The sequence below is a fragment of the Psammomys obesus genome, unplaced genomic scaffold, assembly GCF_907164565.1.
Source record: "Psammomys obesus unplaced genomic scaffold, mPsaObe1.curated_primary_1811, whole genome shotgun sequence".
In the NCBI taxonomy this organism is placed as follows: domain Eukaryota; kingdom Metazoa; phylum Chordata; class Mammalia; order Rodentia; family Muridae; genus Psammomys; species Psammomys obesus.
The window spans coordinates 5959881-5979407 of record NW_026585691.1 but is presented as its reverse complement, the minus strand read 5'-3'; the positions used below and the strand labels follow the sequence as shown (position 1 = coordinate 5979407).

At 48.0% G+C, this 19527-nt stretch overlaps 1 protein-coding gene and 1 long non-coding RNA gene across 4 annotated transcripts in view; both read right to left on the bottom strand.

The window, feature by feature from the left end:
- Nucleotides 1–18525, bottom strand: part of LOC129669632 (nuclear receptor ROR-alpha-like) — a 359179-nt gene extending 340654 nt beyond the window's left edge. The window contains exons 1-2 of one of the 2 annotated variants that reach the window (XR_008719055.1): nucleotides 18344–18422; nucleotides 9835–15024 (exon numbers count right to left, since the gene is read on the bottom strand). Coding sequence is in view for 1 of the 2 variants with exons in the window: in XM_055597919.1 (XP_055453894.1) it covers nucleotides 18344–18509 (166 nt within the window). In the remaining variant the exon portion in view is untranslated. Of the gene's footprint in view, nucleotides 1–9834; nucleotides 15025–18343 lie in introns of those variants that run through there. The other variant, XM_055597919.1, reaches the window with a different exon arrangement.
- LOC129669646 (uncharacterized) lies at nucleotides 7606–9817 on the bottom strand. 2 transcript variants are annotated; one of them, XR_008719057.1, is made up of 5 exons: nucleotides 9554–9817; nucleotides 8994–9459; nucleotides 8753–8870; nucleotides 8438–8513; nucleotides 7606–7774 (listed from the first exon to the last, which is right to left on the bottom strand). It is a non-coding gene; the product is annotated as an uncharacterized LOC129669646 (long non-coding RNA). The 2 variants fall into 2 exon arrangements; XR_008719056.1 differs by having other exon boundaries at nucleotides 8753–9459.
- Nucleotides 18526–19527: the final 1002 nt, after the last annotated feature.

Genomic DNA, 19527 nt, shown 5'->3' with positions numbered 1-19527 from the left:
TGTGACACATTAGCAGCTATGGATGGGAGAACATTCAGTCGGAGCTCATTGAAAACAATAGTGCGTTCCCAAAGGCCATGGCATGGTTCTTCACAAGGCTAACCCTCCTGGCAGTAACTGGAGTTATGGTTGGGTTGGCCAATTAGGGTCTAGCCTGTTTGAACTGCGCAGGTCCCCCTAATCACACAACACTTTCCTAGTCTGTCTAGGACCAACTTTCTAGCCGGACTTCCAGACTTCCATGTTTTGTGCTGCTTACCTAAAAGACCCCTGGAAAACGGAGGCAGGGGTGATGATCCGATTGGAAGAGAGCCCGCAGCGCAACCATGAGCCGTTTACCACAGCATTCAGAGGTGGGAACAGGTGAATGGCTGGAGCTCAGTGGGGCTAGCTAGCCCAGGCCTGGCCCCAAGCTCCAAGGCAGTGAGTGATAGCACTGTTTAAAACTAGGTGGATGGCACATAAGGACCAACAGCTAGGTTTCCGTTTCTATGAGCCTGCATGCATACACACACAGAGAGACAGACAGACAGACCCTCAAAAACGGTATGTGTTCAAACCACACAACAATGGAGACCTCACTAAAGTCAATATCGCCTGCCTGGCCAACACACACTTGTGTGTTTCTCTTTCTCTTTTGGAGCAACAACAACCAAAAAAAAAAAAAAAAAAAAGAAGAAAAAGAAAAGAAAAAAAAATTTCACCAAGTGTGTCCCCCAGCTTTGAAGGTCTCACACCCTTTCTCAGGCTCCCCTTTCATCATTCTCTCCCACATAGCCATTCTCCCCGGGCAGCGCAGAGACCTCTGCAAAGCTGCTATTCATCCCTTCTCCAGCCTTGAGGCTCTGCCAAGTGCAAGGCAGATTCCCTTCAGAGGCAGGATAAGTCAACGATGGACTGGGTAGAAAGTCTGAGGAGATGTGTGATGATGGGGGTGGGTGAGGGGTGGCAATTCCTCACTCATCAATTAGGTATCAGGAAGGGATCACCATCAAAGCAGAAGAAGCTCAAAGGCTTGACCCTAACCCTGGCTTTCCAGACACTGTTTCCAAGAACACAGAGGAACTCCAGTTTTTGTTTTGTGAGTTGAGTGTGTGTGATTGTGAGTATGGAGATCAGGGGCTGATGTCAGATGTCTTCCTCTATCCATCTCTAGATCACTTTTTTTTTTTTTTTTTTTTTTTTGAGACAATATCTCCCACTGAACCTGGAGCTCAATGATTCATTCCAAGTGGCTGGCCAGAGAGCTGGGGGATTTCAGGCAGACGCTTCCACGTGCTGGTTGTCCATGGCTGCTGGGGTCAGGACTCAGTTCCTCCTGCTTGTGCAGTGAGCCTTTTACTCACTGAGCCATTTCCCAATTCTTCTGTGTGTTAAAGAAACCTTTTTCTCCCTCTCTGAACCACACACAGCCTTCAACTTCCCAGCCAGCCACATGCATTTGGACCCTAGACCTCTTAATAATAAAGAGTCAGCTTTCAAGGCCCCTTGGCAGAGCGCTGCCCAGAGCTTGTCTCCAGCCTGGCTTATCCAAATGCACTTCCTGAAGTTCTTTCTCCTTCGTGCCACCAGCCCATGCTCCTTGCTAAACCATACTTCATTCTAGCTGCCCATCAGCCATTTCTCTGGCACCTCCAACTCATCCCACTCCAAGCTGAACACATCCCTTCTTCCTCATTCATACCCCACCCACTAAACTGTCCAAGCCTATAATTCTGTCCCTGGGCCCATCACTCTAGAATCCCATCTTAGCCTCCCGCACCCCCATCATCATGTGCTTGGGAAACTCAACCTTAGATTCCACCCTCCTCCCTCCTTTAAGTCCTGGCCCTTCAGAATTGCCTATATCTAATTTGGCCTAAGGGCTACAGTCAATTCTCCATCTCCACAGACTTATGCCTCGGTAACTTACCAGAAAGAAATCAGACACATTTCATCTACTCCACGTTTTGTTGTAGAGAATAGGGCCCAGCATGCCTCAGTCGGCCCCAGTCCACTTTCTCCACCCTTACCTCCTGCTCCTCTCCACCATACTCCTCCTGAAGGCTAAGCAATGCCTCATCCACATGACATGAATGGGCCTTCAGCACTGTGACCCTCTCAGCCTGGCATGCTTTTTCACATTTTATCTAGAAAATCTCACCATTTTCCCTCAAATCAGGTACATAATGAGCAGCAGCAAACTCTCCCTGGTTCCTCTCGAAATGTTCTTTCTGCTAAGCACACTGTTACACTTTGTTAATGGGTTCATTGACCACTCTGTGTATTTTTTTCTTAATGAGTTAACGTGTCTTCCCCACCCATCACTTTGTTCCTTCATTAACCAACTTGGGACCTGGCCCAAAGTCAGGGATCAATAATCACTTGAGGAATCAAAAACACAACCAGTGGCATTGCTTGGAAATATCTGAAGCTTTCAGAATAGGGATGTAGCTCGGTTGGGAGAATGCCTGCCTGCCACACCGGAAGTCCTGGGTTTAATCTCCTGCACCACATAAACTGGGTGTGGTAGTGTGTGCTTGTAATCCTAACACCTGGGAGGCAGAAGCAAGAGGACTAGAAGTTCAAAGTCATCCTCAGCTAAGCAGTGAAATGGAGGCCAGCCTGGGCCACATAATTCTCTGTCTAAGACATAGTCTGAAGCTTTCAGCGAAGGTCTTCTTTTGGTCTATTCCCAGGTTTATGTCAGTTGGCCTCCACATAGTGCTCTGCAGTCCTGTTGGGGTGTCTTGGGGGTGTTCCATGGGTACAGGAGTAAGTGGCAAGAGATACGAGACCATACACTATAGAAAATCTACAACCCTGCCCTGGAGGGACTGAGCCCAACGGGAAGATAAGCATGGCTGAAGCAACAAACTGTGAATTCACTATGGATTATAACTAATGAGCCAGAAAAGCAGAGTGCATTTGCTACTAAGAAAATAATCATGGAAAAGGCCAATTAATAAAGAGATGTTGTCAAGCTCCGTGGTAATTTTCATTATAACATTTTATTAGGCACAAGATGATATTGATATTTTTTCATGGAGGATTGCAATAAATTTCTCCACTAACTATATTCTTAATCCAGATGCCAGGCATTGATGTTGTCTTTCCTCTGATTTAAATCCTCCAGGGGTTTAAAAATCAACATTGTTGATTTCAGATACAGGTACTGTGCAGCTGTTTATGAAAGCACATTTTCTTCCGATAATTTGGTCATGAGAGCAAGCATTCTATCTATGAAAGGTAAGTGTGTTCTAAACTACATAAAAATCTCAGTTCTCCAGATAAGGCCTTCCTGGGGTGCTGGATCAGCAGGGAGCAGAGTCGATGGTGCTGCCAAAGCAAACCTCCAGAGTGAAGGCAGGTGAGAGATTTCTCAATGCCCCTAGCCAAAGTGTCCCAGAACTTCTGGGTCCCTTAGAACTTAGAGATGGAAACCTTGGAGACAGCAACCCAGAGTTCACACAGACCAGTTTTTAAGACCTCCCTGGAGATTCTAGCCTAGGGACTGGAACCTTGTTCACTCCCATGCACACACCCCACCAGCAGAGCCAGGCCCCTGGGGCAAAGGGGCACAAGAACCTACTTACGGAGGCTTTTTAATTGACATGTCCCAATGGGGAAGTCACATTGAATTCTGTCTCCCTAGATCCCATTTCTGCAGCTCAAGGTTTAGCTATGACTTAATGCACAAAAATATGCTTCTATCTTTGTGCTACGAAAATTATGGCACTTTCCTTGAGGGGAAAGATGACAAAGGAAAATGACCAACATTCCTGAGCTCTGGGATGCCTTGTTTTCACTTAAGAATCTCAGGGAATCAAAGTCCTCAGGCATGACAACAAGGATGAAGGACCTGGTGCCATTACTAGCTTAACCTGCTGTAACAGGTCATCTGGCCAAGCTAAAGGCAATACAGCCAATCATTTCATTCCAGTCTATCTACCGTCTTCTCATTCTGCTTGATATGTATGCATGTGTGCATGTGCCTGAGTGTGTGTATAAATGTAGTAATAACACACACACACACACACACACACACACATATATATGTGTGTGTGTGTGTATATATATATATATATATATATATATATATATATATATATATATAACACTTTATCTTTGTTTTCTGACTGTATCTTAGGAATAGGACTTCTCTTAGCTAGTCTCTTTCTTAAATACTCTGAGATCGGATGTGTGTGTGTCCCATACTATCACCAACATAAATTAGACAAAATAGATGCTTAATGGTGTAATTTGCTCTACAATGGAACAGTTATTACAGCATTACTCTATTTTCATTACCACTGAATATTAGGATCAGCTTCCAAAGTGTTAGAATGAAGAAATAAAACCACCTAATCACGGTGCCAATTAAGTCTGTAAAAGTCATGCAGTGTATCAATTCCAAACCATCCTGGCAGAAAGACAGGATTCTGCTTTCCCTTCGCTTCCTTGAGCATGCCATGCTACCTCCTCCTCTGCCCTTTGACCTATCCTAGTCCAATTACAAGCAAAATCAATAAAGACCCTTGGCAAGTGGAACTGATTCTCCAATAGTATATATAATCCACAGGCATCCCCTCTGCTCCTGCTAAGGTTACTTCGCTTGGTTTTACCCAGTGCCACATGAGTGGTACCCATCACCCTTTCTGCTTGCTCATTGGCTGTCCTACTGTAATACAACTGCAAACAGGCTGTGAGTGTCCGAGAGTATCGCTTTGCACTGTGAGTGTAAATTATTAGGTTACAATGTTAAGACCCAGCAGTCAGTGCTTAGAGTAAAACAGTACAGAAGAATAAGTTGAACGGAACCCTTGCAGACGGGGAGGAGACGGTGAGTAAAGAGAGGGGAGGGTGAGGAACGATGAGAAACAAAACAAGAGAAAGCAGCAGAGTATGACCAGTAGGAAAGATGATGGAGCTATTCCAGCCTGGATGCCTGGAGCAGGCCAACAGCCAGTGGGGACTATGGGAAGAATGGGGATGCAGGGAGGAAACGGGTAGGCAGGAGCTTGCTTATGGCCATCTGAAAAGTAACATTAGAGAACCCTAACAATTAGTTGAAGGGGCTCAACTCCCGTCACGTGACCTTTTTGCAGAATGAAAGGCCCATGAAAGGCCCAGCTGAATGATAGGGGCTGGGACCCAGTCCCAGAAAGAGAACTGGCATAAGGAAGGTGTCAGGACCCTCACTGAGGCCCCTGGGACTCATGCATATTGCACGGAACCAAGCAAGAAATACTCCAAGCCAAGGGAGCTGAGGACCTGAGTGGGAGGAGGAGAGAGGTACAGGGGACCTGGAGCCATCATTACCACCACCAGCAGAGCCACACTTACTGTTTCCCGGATCTGCTGGGAAGTGCTTAGCAAGCAGCATCACAAGGGATCATCCCAGCTCGGATGGCAACATCACCCTCCTCAGCTTCCATTGGAATGAACTCACCCGGGACACACAGTTAACGCAAGGCATACCCACAACTTCACAACACACCAGGTGTACGTACTCTGGTACGTGCTCAAGATGTGAGCAATTTTGGTCAGAGATGATCATGACTGGATCAGCCCTGAGGGTCGGATGGAAGGAAACAATGGATCCAATAGAGACAGACAGGGAACAAATGAGTACAGCTGGCTCTAAGCCTTACAGAGGCACAAGAAAATTGAAGATAGACGTGCAAGTCCGAAGCATGGAGCTGGCTTACTGGGAAAACTCTGTGGGGCCACGTGGAAAAGAGTGTCTGCACAGCAGACGGGGATCTACTTCATCTAAGACACTGCACAGAGGTGATAATGTAAACTGTGCTCCCGGTCATGTGGAGAACAGGCTCGCAGCAAGGACATGATACTATAAGATGAAGAAAGCCTTTGAGAACCGGAAGGAATGGTCACATGATGGTTGAATGAGCCCTTGGTCCATGTATCAGGTATCTGTGAAAAACAGGGCCACCGGGAACTTGAGAGGTGAGCAGGTGCCCCTACACTGATCCCAGAAGGTCTGAGAAGAGGAAGTGAGAACACAGGACAGGAAGAAAAAAAACAGGAAAAAAGGAAGAGGAAAAGACACACAAGCTATAGAGGTCAAACAGACCAAGGGTAAAACTTGCCAGGAGGAAAAACCATCAGAGGCGTCCAGTCTAAGCCACTGTGAGGCAAGTTCCCACTGTGAGGACAGTTCAGCGAGGCAGGATTCCAGCTTCCTTGCTGGCTGCTTAGAGCTCAGCACAGAGCCTGACGCAGAGAAAATTCCCAAAAAGTATTTGTTGAATTAAAGAAACGTCACTTCGGAGGCTGGGGAAACAGCTCCCTTGGTTAAGAGCGCTGCCTACATTTTCGGAGGTCCTGGGTCCAATTCCCAGCACCCACAAGGCAGCTCACAACTGTTGGTAACTCCAGTTCCAGAGGATCTGATGTCCTATTCAGGACACTAGGCACACATGTGGTGCACAGATGTACATGAAAACAAAATATTCACACACATGGAAGAAAAGAAATGCTGCCTTGTGCGCTCACACAAGTATGTCTGCTGTGAGCCACACAGGGGGAGCCCCAGAGTTTGCATTCTCAGCCAGTCTAAGGCAGATGCACTTGGACATATAATAGGGTAATCACAAGTGTATGCTAAAAATGGCATCAAGGCATGGCATGATTATAATAATGAGAATTTACACTATTTGTCCTCCCCCAGATCATAATGAGCAGCACCTGGAGCCCCACCTGAGTTGCTGTGGGGACCTTCCTCCTCACTCTCACCCCCTGCCAAGGCCTCACAAGGTCTCCATCTACCTCTCACCTGGGACAGGTCTCATGTTCTCGACAAGGAAGATCTCCTAAATATACCATGAAGCTAATCCTCAGGGCCACGATGTAGATTTTAAGTAGGAAAACAAAAACAGTGAAACTCAGAAAAATACTTTACGCGAAAAGCTTTTTTTGTGTGCATACACGAATATATGTATGTGTGTATACATACCCACATGTGTGTATTCGTGCACACGCGTAAATGGGTGCAAGTGTGTGTGTGTGTGCAAATTGGCTTACAATTTGCTTATATCATTGGGCATCACACCACAAGTATTTTAAGGGTCAAGGAGTTCCCAAACCTGAGTCCTCCTAAACTCAGGCTGAATGCCCCTTTTCTGAAATGTAGCCATCAAAATGTCTTGTTCAGCAGACAAGTAAACCTGACCGACTCTGAAACATCATGAGTTCAGAACTAGACTCTTCAACTTACTCCCAGTTTCACAACACACCATCTTTTTAGAAGAAAAGATTCATTTTTTTTCCACTGCAAAAATTGCACATTCATAATTTAAAAACCTCAGTAAAGAAAGAAAAAACCAGATGACCTACCTATACTTGATTGCTTTATTATTTCATTTTAGTCTGTGGATCCAACTTCATTTATTGATATAATTGTATTTCACATATACACATACACATTCATGCATACACTGTAACTTTTATTTTTTACAAAAAAAAAAAAAAAAAAGATACAGTTCTCTGTCCACTGCAGTGAATGGTGTTACTTTTCATTTGGAATAAATTAGACTTTCTTCCATGGTAAGAACACCCTCCCCCACCGCACCCCCACCCCTCCCCCACCGCACCCCACCCCTCCCCCTACACAAGGCTCTAGACACACGGGGCAGAAAGCATGTGAGGGCTGGAGGGCGAGCTGACGCTGTGACATGCTGTCTTCTGGACATGACCTGGCTAGTGGACTCAAGGACTCACAGCGAGGGTCTCCCAAGGCCTCGACCCTAGCTGAGCAGCTATTAATGGCCGGCTGGAGAGAAAGAGTCAGTTTTTACACTTTTAAAATATTTTTGGAGATTACACTATATTCAATCCTCACTTCCCCCTTCCCTTTCTGCCAAGTACCGCCACCCCACTCCCACTCCCACTCTCTCAAACGAGAGTCACTTTTCATTAGACATATGGCCACTGGCCATGCTCTAGCGGATGGCCCAGTGCCCATGTGGATATGAGCAGGACCAATTCGACTCAGTGGGCTGAAGAAACACAAAAATGAGTTTAAAAAAAAAAGAATAGTTCTCGACTGTGACAAGCTTGTTTTGTTTTGTTGTTGTTGTGGCCTTGCAGTATTCTATCTGTGGACCTGCTCTTGGAAATATCTCTATCGAGAGCGCAGCCTGAAGCTTGGCCTTGAGGAAGGACCTCACCAGGCAGAACCACCGCTCACTGTGTGACAGGGTGTGCCTGCTCCAGCGGGCTCTCCATAGCAGACACTCGACTCTATATCCCATACGTGGCTCTGTCTACTTTAATTATAATAGGTCTATCCCATTATCAATCAATCAATCAATCGCATAATAAATGCCTGCTTTAATTAATAACAGAAGTGCCCAGTGAGCTGAAAGATTGAACTACCCCACTACAGATGTGAGCATATGAGCACACATATGAGCTAGATGACATGTGTACGCACTTGAATACCCTCAATATTCCAGGAGGGCATAGTCCATGGGGAACTTGATGCTCTTTTTCCAGGGACTTCTGAGGACCTGCACGTGAGCGGAAGGGCATGAGATGAGAGGGCAGATTTGGCCTCTAGTCACACCCTCCCTGCCCCCTGAGGATGCATCCTCGGACACATCCCAGGCCTGTAGATGCAACAGCTTTGCTGTCAGGGTGGAGCTGGTCTAAAAGGTTCTCAGGACACATCTCACCCTCACATTTTGCCTGACAAAAGGGGTAGGGGCAGCATTAGGCACTCGTAGCCATGCCTCCCATACGCCCTCACCCTCAGGTCCTAAGGCAAGTTTGAGAATGTTCAGGAAGTCTTTTCAGCATAGCACCCATTCTCCAAGTGGCTCTGTGGGGTCTTGAGAAATCTCACCGAAACACACCCATCTCCGACACTGTGAAACGTAAAACTATCTGAGTGAAGGGCTGGAGTTCCGCACACAGCCCCTAGGAGCCCGCATTCTGCCCATCCGTGTTCACCCCAAGTGGGAGAGAAAACCAGAGTGAGGTAACCTAACTTGGCAATCTCATACTTGTCAGCCAGCCCACTCCAAGCACCATCAGAGGAATCATTTTTTGACGATCAAATTATTTCATCTGGTTTAGCTTTCTTGATACTTCATTACCTAGACAATTGAGAGTTATAGGCAGCTCACCCTCCCAGATGCCCTGCACTTTTAGAGAGAGTATCGTTGGCACAGCAATGTCCCTGTGGAGCACAGACTGTATCATGACCTTTTTCATCATTCTCAACTGGAAATTGAAAATGGAAGGGGATGCAGTTTATTTAAGAGGTCTCAGGCCTGATAAGCATACGTGGTTCCTCTGCGACTGGGTGTTTCAAGATCTGTTCATTTCCACTCGCTCATTCCTGTGACTGCCAAGGCTCCTAGGGGATGACAGAGGCTTTCGGCTTCTGAAGTTCAGGATCACATCTGGCTGCCTTTTCTCCGTCTTTGTCCACTTCTTCAGGTTTCTCTAAAACTAATTGGGAGAGTCAGTAAGCATACCCACCAGCTCCCTCAGCGCACCAGCACGTCCATCTCTCTGCTGTCTGTTTTTCCAAGTATTCCCTTACCTGCCTTTGTCAACTGGCATTCTTGACAAGCTCGTCAAGCCTTCTCAAAGTGTCGACTTGCCTCTTTTCATTGTCCTTGTTGGAGATAATTTAAAATTTCAGAGTCACTGGCGACTGACTTCCTTCTCTTTGGCGCACAGAGAAGTGTCTCTCTGTTCCTGCCTTCATCCGCAGCACCCAGTCCCCAGCCCCACATAGGTATCTTAACCTCTTCACACATGATTCTCAACCCCTCCCCCGTTTCATCATTCTTTCCCCCGCTCCCCAAAATACCTCACCCAGTGAAACACACTTAGCTTGTGGGTCCTTCCTTCACTTCAGCGAGACATGTCTGTGCCTAGAAATTGTAAAGTCACCTTCAAGAAAGAAGCATATAGTATAGGCTGTCAATTAATCAGAACAAGGCAGGGAAAATGACATCATGTACATCTCCAAGTCAATGTATCTATCTATCTATCCATCCATCCATCTATCTATACACACACACACACACACACACACACACACACACACACACACATATGCTTGGGGAATATCAAGGTGATTTCTTTACACAGCTGAAAACTCATAGTATTGTCTTCTCTATGGCTATAAGCCCAACACCTAACACCACAATGGTTAATAGCCCAGAATGCTGAAGATGGGTTTGGCATGCCTCACTCTGCATTCAAACATTGGCCTCTAGCTTTTGTTTTGTTTTGGTTTGGTTTTCTTTTTCCGGGTGGGGGTATGGTCCCCCCTTCCCAAAAATTCCACCTCTATTCTTTTCAAGCTTCCTGTTTATCCTTGATGATGTTCTTTGCCTATGAAACAAGTCAACTGATTTTTCTACTCTATAATTTCTAGTCCCACATCAGGTTTGACAGATGGATTTTTCAGTCTGCTTCTCTTTCTCCCTGTGAAGCACGGACCCACACGTCACCATTCCTGTCACGTGTACAATTCCATCAAGTTTCAGAGTGTCATTTATACACAATTTTATTTCTTCTTCTTCCACACACACACACCTACCACTTATGTACAGTGATCCACTGTATTCATATTTCATAAACTCCATCAGGATCCAGTCAAGTCCTCCCTTGGAGTAAGCTGTGTATTTTTAACAGTGCATGCCTTGTTCACTGGCTCGAGGATCTAAAACCCTAAGTGGTGGTGCCCTTTCCTTGCACCTCAGAAGACTTCATCTACCATGACTTCAGCCTGCATGAAGAAACTTCTTTCTTACTTTAGGACAGTTTAAGGCAATTTGAATCACAAGAGCCAACACCCAGTCGCACAAGGACGACACCACATGAGAGATAATACGCCTAGTGTATCATGACGTTTCTGTCTCGCTCACAGCCTCTGGTGGGGAAAACAGATAGAAATTCACCCTGAGATAGCCTGGGGTCCTCCTCCACCTTTGAAGGTATGGGAAACCTGTGTTCTCAGCATCGCTGAGTACAGGGCTCCCCAGCCAGGCACCAGGACTCAGGTTTTATAGATAAACCAGTCACTAGGACACACCATCTCATGTGACATGGTGACACAATTTGTAATACTGTCATGTCATGAAAGCCATAAAAACCTGCTGGGGGAGAATCGTTCCTCCTTCAAGAGCGGACTGTTCCTATCATTCCTTTCAGCATTGGCTCTGAAGAGCTGGGGCTGAAGGCCAGTCTACCTACGCAGTGAGCTGTGGTGCCTTCATTCCTTATCGCATCTGCTTCCTCTCTTAAAACGATTTCTTTGAACAATCCCCTTGATGCCTTTACCAAAAATAGTCAATAAATAATAATAATATAATTGGCTATCCTAACACCATGAATCCCAACCCACTGACATCAGAGGCAGCAGAAGCTAATCAATGATTAACATTAAGCGTGACAGTGGGATGAGGTCCAGAAACACTTCCCAAAGGCCATAGCTTGGAAAGGGCTTCCTCTGGGCAGCTCTAAATATTCTTTCCCACGCACTTGAACCTTGGAGTTTCCTGATCTTCCAGGTGTATGAGCCCCCTATCAAACAGACGCTGCCAACACCTCCAAAGGAATGGTTGAGTTACTGGTAGTTTCCACCCCTATTACCTGAGAGGAAGCTGCATTACAGGACTCGAAAATAAATTGCCTCCCTGAATACTTAAGGACTGTGCACCTTCGATAACTCTAGGGTAGCAGTTTTCAACCTGTGGGTCGCAGTCCCTTTGAGGGTGGCATACCAGATATCCTGCATATCAGACATTTACATTACAATTCCTAATGGTAGCAAAATTACAGTTATGAAGAAGCAATGACATAATTTTATGGTGGGGGGGTCACCACAACATGAGGAACTATTTTAAAGGGTCATAGCATTAGGAAGGTTGAGAAACATCGTTTTAGGAAGAGAAGAAGACTCTAGGAGACCACTGGAATCTGAGTACGCTCAAGGCAGAGGCAGGGGGATCACTCTGAGATCTAGGCTACGTGGTGAGACCCTGTCTCAAATAAGCAAATAAGTACACAAACAAACAAAAAGATTTCAGATTCTGGCTGAACGACTAGTTGAATTTTTGACTTGCTTCCTGCAACACAGAAAAGAAGGAAGCAAATTGTCCTGCTAAGGATTTCACAGAAAGAAAACCAGAAACCATTTCCAGGCGGGATCAAGACAGACCTGGGCTGATCTCAGACACCAGCTCCATTTTCAGTTCTGTAATGTACAATCAGAATTCAAGCTCAGAACAGTGACCCCACAGCACCGTCAGACTCTGAAACTCCAAGGGAAGATTCAATTACCTTCCTGATACTCTCTCTAGGATAGGAAAGGAAACCATACAGCTTAAAAAAAGAAAAGAAAAAAAAAAACTTACTCAAAAAGACAAAAAAAAAAATACATGGGTTAATCTAGTGTCAGACAGAAGAATCAATTCATTGACAATGCCTTGGTACCTTCAGGTTTATTCTATAGCAGCCACAACTCAAACACTTATCATCTGCGTTATTTTTAAGCATCAATCTAAAAAATACACAATGATATTACTATATAATTTAGTTGAAAAGTTTTAACGGCTTAGCTCTAAACAACATTTCCCACGATGCATCAGGCATTAAAAGTAAATATAAAAGGGAGAGACACACACACACAGAGGGAGGGAGAGTGAGGAAGGAAGGGGCCGCTAGTCTAAATCAAGAGCAATGGAGATTTGGGGCTTGGAAACGTATTCTACATTCTAGGTTAGTATATGCTCTAGCAGCTGAAGCTCTTTCAAGCTCAAATTCTCCTTGCTCTGGAAGAACTGATAATTCACCCTGACGGTTGGATCAGGGATCTCCATGAAGGAGTGGAAGACACCTCTTTACAAAGCTGTTTGTCATCTCCTAGAAGATATAGACAGTGAAGGACAGAGGGGTAGAGGGTGTCATATCAGGGCATAAACACACACATTCACACGTGAGCACACGCGCACACCCACACACAAGCCTACACACACCTCTAAAATACAGTTTTGTATTTTGCCTCCTAAAACCCAGAAGTTCCCACAGAGGCTAAGAAGGAGCATGGTGGTCAGAGTGGGAGAGACGCCAGGGAAAGGATGAGAAGTCTTTGAAAAACCATGCTGTACGAATTCACAGAACATGAGGGCTGGGGAGCTGGCTCGGTTGGTAACGTGCCCAGAACACATGTACAAAAGCCAGGTGTGGAAGCACATACCTGTAATCCCAACACTCTGGGGGGGGGGGGGCAGGAACAGGAGGATCCCTGGAACTCACTGGCCAACCAGCTTAGCGGAATCACTGAACTCTTAAGTCCAGTCAAAGACCCTATCTCAAAGACAGAGTAGAGGAAGGGTTGGGAGGCGTGGAGGGAGGGGAACTGCCATCGGGATGTAATGGAAGAGGGAAGAATCAAAGTCAAAATAAAATGAAAATAAACTGGACGGCAATTGGGGAAGACACCTGACGTTGACCTCTCGCTCCCCAGGCGCACACATTCACGCACACAGATGCCCACACACGACAGTGCACACTCGCAGTACCATTTTAAAAATGGAGTTCATGTTATGTGCATGTAATTGTCAAAAACCTCCAACTCAGTGAGTCTTTCCAACGTCACACAGCAAGTTCCTAAATGCACAACAATGCTGACTTGAAAGGAAAATAAAACTGTGCCCCTTTATCTGACATTGACCAGAGAAAGGCCCATGGGGTTTTCGTACTTGCATTCGGAAGATTAACTTCAGACCTAGGTGACTTTGTTTCCAAAAGCGATTAAGCTGTCTCCACAAGTCCTCTGGACATTGTCATCCACAGATACAATTCTGGCTATTAACATCCTCACGCCTCTCCATCCCACTTTAGGAGTCTGTTTGGCATCAAAGGAGTGTACTGCGCCCCCCCACACACACCTACTTTTGTGCCCTAAGCAGTCAGGAGGAGGAGTGTTGCCCTAACCAGCTTCTGCACGGGCACCAGCCACACTGTGGTGTCAGAAACAGGCATTTTCGAAAGTTCAGGACCCCTTACAATACCAATGTATTTTGGAAAACAGACAGAGGGTGTGCCAAAAGTGTTTTAGCCACTCCGGCCTTGAATTCTGGATTAATAATTCAATTCTTTATAAGAAATTAGGATGAAGCAACAGAAAGGTTATCCTAACTATCATGAAATGCATTTTCTAAAATTATTCCATTGCATTTTAAAGGGTATAATTATAAATGGTTTTATGAGCAATTTACCAGAAAGTTAAAGTTCTTTAGTTAAAAAAAAAAAAAAAATCATCCCATCCCTCTGGCAAAAGATTTTTCTCCCAGCCAGAGAAACCATCATTCATTCGCCATAGAGGGTGATCTGAAAATTCATCTCTGGAAAAGCTGCCATACCCCTGGGTGAGAGAACCTTCCAGAAAGTGAATCAGCAGGGACTGGTGAGAAGAGGGAGGAGACACAGTTCCAAAGCGGAGGTTTCCGCAGCTTTAGCCTCCCTGTAGGTTGCAGAGCCAGACAGGCCCTGTTAATCGATGCTGCAGTCACTCTCAGCTGGGCTCCCCGGGCTTGTCCCTCAATCCCACCCCAGATTCTCCATGTTAACCCTATCCTCTGGTTTCCATTTCTTTTCTCTTCGGTTGGCCGGGCCCTGAGAGCCTCGTGCACTGGCACCAAGAACATGGTACTCAGCCCTGTGAGGGCAGCTCTAGTGATGTATGGTGCGTAAGCTGCTGGCACGCATAGAATATGGAGATGCTGGAAAAGGGTTCCTAACAACAGTTATGTCACAAGGCTCACAGCTCCCTCGAGTCCCCAAAAGCCTCGTTAAATTAGGGATTCGCAGTGTTTTGTTTTTTTCACTTTATTTTTACTTGCCACGTTGCTTCTTGCCTGTTTTTTGTTGTTGTGGTTTTTTCTTTTCTTTCTTTCTTTCTTCTTCTTCTTCTTCTTCTTCTTCTTCTTCTTCTTCTTCTTCTTCTTCTTCTTCTTCTTCTTCTTCTTCTTTCCTGGTACTGTAAAGATGGGGCTGAATGACACCAGCCATCATTAATACTTTCTAGAAAATGGAAGGGTTTCATTAAGGCCGCTATCATTCCCTTGGAGTTGTAAGGAGCACAGGGAGATCGGATTCCAGATTATAAAACCACACATCTGATTTTGAAAGCCCAGGCACTGGAGGCCTCTAATCCGTTCAGACTTAGATTCCCAGGATGTAGGAATTTAGCAATAGCCTCAAATCTACCCAGGTAATGTCTCGTGAGGTCACATCAATGTCATAAGAATACACCCACGATCCCTGTAGACGCCAAGCATCTGCTGGCTGGAAACGAGCCCTCGAAACAGCGTGGAAAACACCCCCCAAGTCGGAAAGCTTCGCTTTCACCCAGGACCTCTATTCACCTTCCACGAGGTGGAATAGGCTAATTTGTGAGGTGGTGATGTTTGCTGTGTGTTTTGAGTCTGGGCCTTTACGTTTTAAGTGTTTAAGAGGCATAATCACCTAGTGTGTAGGTTAATTTCTTTCTGATATTGTAATTTATGCAACATTAATATGGGATGCCAGCTCCAATTTTCTTATGCTTACACTCCGGGAGCCGAGTTGCATATTCTGCCAACTCCATTACATCATCTAAAAACCCAAACATTTCCCATTTGCACATCACAACTACCCAGCATACTTACACAGTCTCTCTTTTTCTCCCGGGTGCATGCTCACTGTCTCTCTCTCTCTCCCTCTCTCTCTCTCTCTCTCTCTCTCTCTCTCTCTCTCTCTCACACACACACACACACACACACACAAGATTAGTACCCCTGGAAATATAGGCACTACACCTGAGGTCAAGGTTTGCAACTGCAAGTAATTCCTGGAAGACATTACTACTGCTGTGTTAGCTAAAGGATGCCTCCATGTCTGACCTTCCTTTTTTTTTTTTTTTTTTCATTCAGACTGTTATGTAACCAGTGCCTGCGTGCAGGATGTGAGTGGAGTGTCTGGGCCTTCCCTCCTTCCCATTAAATCTCCTCTGAGCAACAGACAGGGATTTTTTTTCAAAGAATCGGTGTGGGGGCTCTAGGGGGTAAAGGGTATATGGGTTAGCAGGTCATCTTGTAAGATACACATTCCTTCTACTTTGACTCCTTGTAGCTTGGGGCAAGGAGGGGTATGATACCAAATTCCCTGGCTTTATATAATTTGCAGTAACAGCAAGTTAGGGATTTGTACTCGGTTCTGCAGCCTGCCGCCCCATCTATTGCAAGAACACACCTTCTGGCAGAAATGACACCTGAAGATGTTAATAAAGCAAGGGAGGTGGGGAGGGGCTAAAGGGAGAGGAAGGGCACAAACCAGAAATCAGAGCCACTTCCTAGATACTCTGCCCCCCCTTCTTTAAAAAAAAAAAAAAAGCCTCCAAACACATGAAGGGGATTTTCTCCAGCGTTTCTGATTAACCCTGTTACATAACCCGCTCGCATTCCAAATCTCCGGCTCCAAATAGACTCTTTGCAGCCAAAAGCTCGCTGCACACAAACTCGCAGATCTGGTGGCCCGAGGCGGCGGCCCCCCACCCCCGAACCTTCACCCGCTTTTCCTTTCGTCCCGGTCCTTGTCGCCCCCATTCCTCTGGTTCAAACCGAGCTTCAGTGCAGTCACTCTTCGGAAATCGCCTTTAATTAAATGGTCCCCCCCTCTTCCTCCGGCATATGTCATCCCGATGGCTTTTACTGTACTCGAATTCCGTGAATGGGAAAGCGCCCGGACAGGGGGTGTGGCTAAGGTGGGGCGGGAGGGGGGAATACTGTAAAACAGCCAGCACATGATCAGCCATGTTCCTACCTCTAACTAGCACCTCCGAGAAGAAGGGAGCGGCTCTCCTTTCACCTTCCCCCAGGCCCCCTAGCCGCCAACCCCGGCTGGAGAGACTCTGTGTCCCAAGCCTCTGGGTGGCTCGCAGGAGCCTGCTTCCTCCGGAGTGACAGGCGTGATTTATACATTATTTACAACAGTAATTAAAGCGGCAGCTTCCTCCTGCTCTTCACAAACTCCCGGAGCATTCAAATAAATAATCTCCCACCTCCCGAAGGAGGGGGTGGGGATCCCACAGACGCTTCTGACACCTTTAAGAAGGGAGTCACTCTCCCCCCCCCCCCGCCCCACACCGCGCGCGCCTGGGTCAGGCCACTTTCGAAAAACGCCTGGAGGGGAGCGAGCTTCCTTGTCTCCCTGGTCCCCTCCTTCACACACTCCAGGCACCAACACGAAATAAACCAATGGCCCAGGGAGGGGCTCCTCCTTAGCTCCGGCCAACCAGCACTCAACTCTGATCACCCCCGGGTTCCTGCAGAAACGCTGGGCACCGCGGCGAGGCGAGGGTAGGATTCCCGGACGGAAATAAGTTTGGGTGCTTTTCTAGGCTTGTTTGCTGTCGCAGCCGCTCCCTCCGATCGCGCGTGGAGCGCCCCACTCCACAGCCGCCCTCCTTCCCTTCGCGCGCAGCACACGCCCCCTGCCAGCCTCCTCCAGGGCTGCGGGCTCCGAACCCCCGGCTACAAAGTTGCGCTTCTCCGGATCCCCGCGCCCCGCCGGGCAACACCACTGCATCCCGCGCGCCGGGACCCGGATTCCTCCGGCGTTTCCTCCAAACACACCTCCAGCGCTCCGGAGGAGAAGCTACCCGCGACCCCCCCCCCCGCCCTTCTTAGCCCGGGGAGCGCCCCTTTTCCGCCCCCCTGAGACTCCTAGGTCTCTCACTCCTCCCGAACCCCCAAGCCTTTCTCCGAGAGGGGGGACTCGAACAAACGCCTCGACTGCTGCTGCCGGTGGGGAGGGGGGAGGGGAGTGGGTGTGCGAGAAACTGTCAAAGAGCAAAAAAGGTAACCCAGGAAGCAAGTAGCCACAAACAGACCCCCTCCCCCTTCTTAAAAGGACACTACCGCTTTAAAAGTTTCTTTGCCCCCACTCCTCCGTCTCGCTTTCTTTTTGGTGGGGGGTAAAATCGCATTTAATCTGGACAGCCCGTCTAAGCAAAAAAATAAATAAATAAAACATGCAATCAAGGGGGAGGTGGGGTTGGAGTCTCCCGGCTGTCAACGCTCCGGTGCGTCCTACAAGCCCAGCACTGGCTTGCAAAAGTTTGCAACATTTGTGGGGGGCGGCGGGGGGAGGGGCGGGGGTGCCGGCCGCTCAGGGCATCGCCACGGGCTCGCGCGCGCGCGCACCGGCCCCGGGGACCCCACGTCTCGCCCGCTCCTCGGGCGCGCGCTCCCCGGGGCGCCAGGTCCCCTCCGGGCTCGGCGCACTGCTCCCGCCGCCCCCCTGCCCGGAGCCCGGTCGCAGCTTCTCCTACCTCGGCTGGAGCTCGCGTAGCTCTGCCTGCGCCCCGCGCCCGGCGCCTCGCTCTTGCGGCCCGCGTCCTGGGTCAGCGGGGTCTCCCTGGAGCCGGCGGCCGCCTCCGAGCCGCTGCTCCCCGGCTCGCTGGCGGCGGGGTCGGGGGCTGCGGGAGCTGACTCCATGTTTTTTTTCCCAATGTAGAGATCGGCGGAGATGGCGAGCTCCGAGACTCCCTCTATCTTCTGTTTTCAGAGCGACTCTATGGTACCAAAAAAAAAAAAAAAAAAAAAAAAGGAAAAGGAGAGCAGGAGGGACCTAGCCAGGCGAGAGCGCGAGCGAGCGAGCGCGCAGTGGCGGTGGACGCGTGTGCGGCCGAGAGGGGACGCGAGGCGGGTCTGGCCACAGGCAGCGCTAGCGAGAGCGTCTCCAGCCGGCCCCCGCACCCACACTCCCCACCCTCCAGACCCCAGACCGGGAGCCACACAAGGCTGCCAAATTTGGGAGGTGGGGGAGAGAGGGGGGTAAGAGAGGGGGTGTCTCCTGCGCCCCGATCCTCCCCCTCGTCTCTAACCCGGCGACAGAAAGGAACGGTCGGCGACGCGCTGCTCTGTCTACTTTTGAGATTCCTTCGGGGGCAGTAACTCGGTGTCCCCTGTCTGCAGCCAGCTTGGGAGGAGGAGACAAATCCGGTTATCCGCGGTGGGGCACTTGCTGGTAACTGCAGCTCTCGGCAGTCCTGGTCCGAGCCTGCGGGGGGGGGGGGGGGGGGGGGGGGGGGGGGGACTAAAAGGGAATGAGAAGCTGACAGACACCCCCGGGAAGGAGGAAGGTGGGAGGAACGTGGCGCTTTTTACTTTGGGATGGGACAGCCTGGGGTTTCCAGTCTTAGACATATGACTGGGTCTACAATAAATTTTATGATTTTAGGATGCGTATGGCCAGCCAGTAACTAGTGTTATGGAAAGAGGTCTCTTTCCGCTTCTTTGCAGTTTTTCTCCGTGAAGGATCCAGAAACCATTTGGCAGTACACTATTTTGTGAAGCAAACTTTGGCCCGTTTGGTGAAGGACTCTCCGAGCCCACGAAAAGGGCCTAGCTGCATCTGAACTCCAGTGTGCCTGCTAGTTTTCGATTCCCATTGGTACTTTTGAGATTAAAAGCACAGGCTCATCCACAGCAGACAGACATCCTGGAGAGGTAT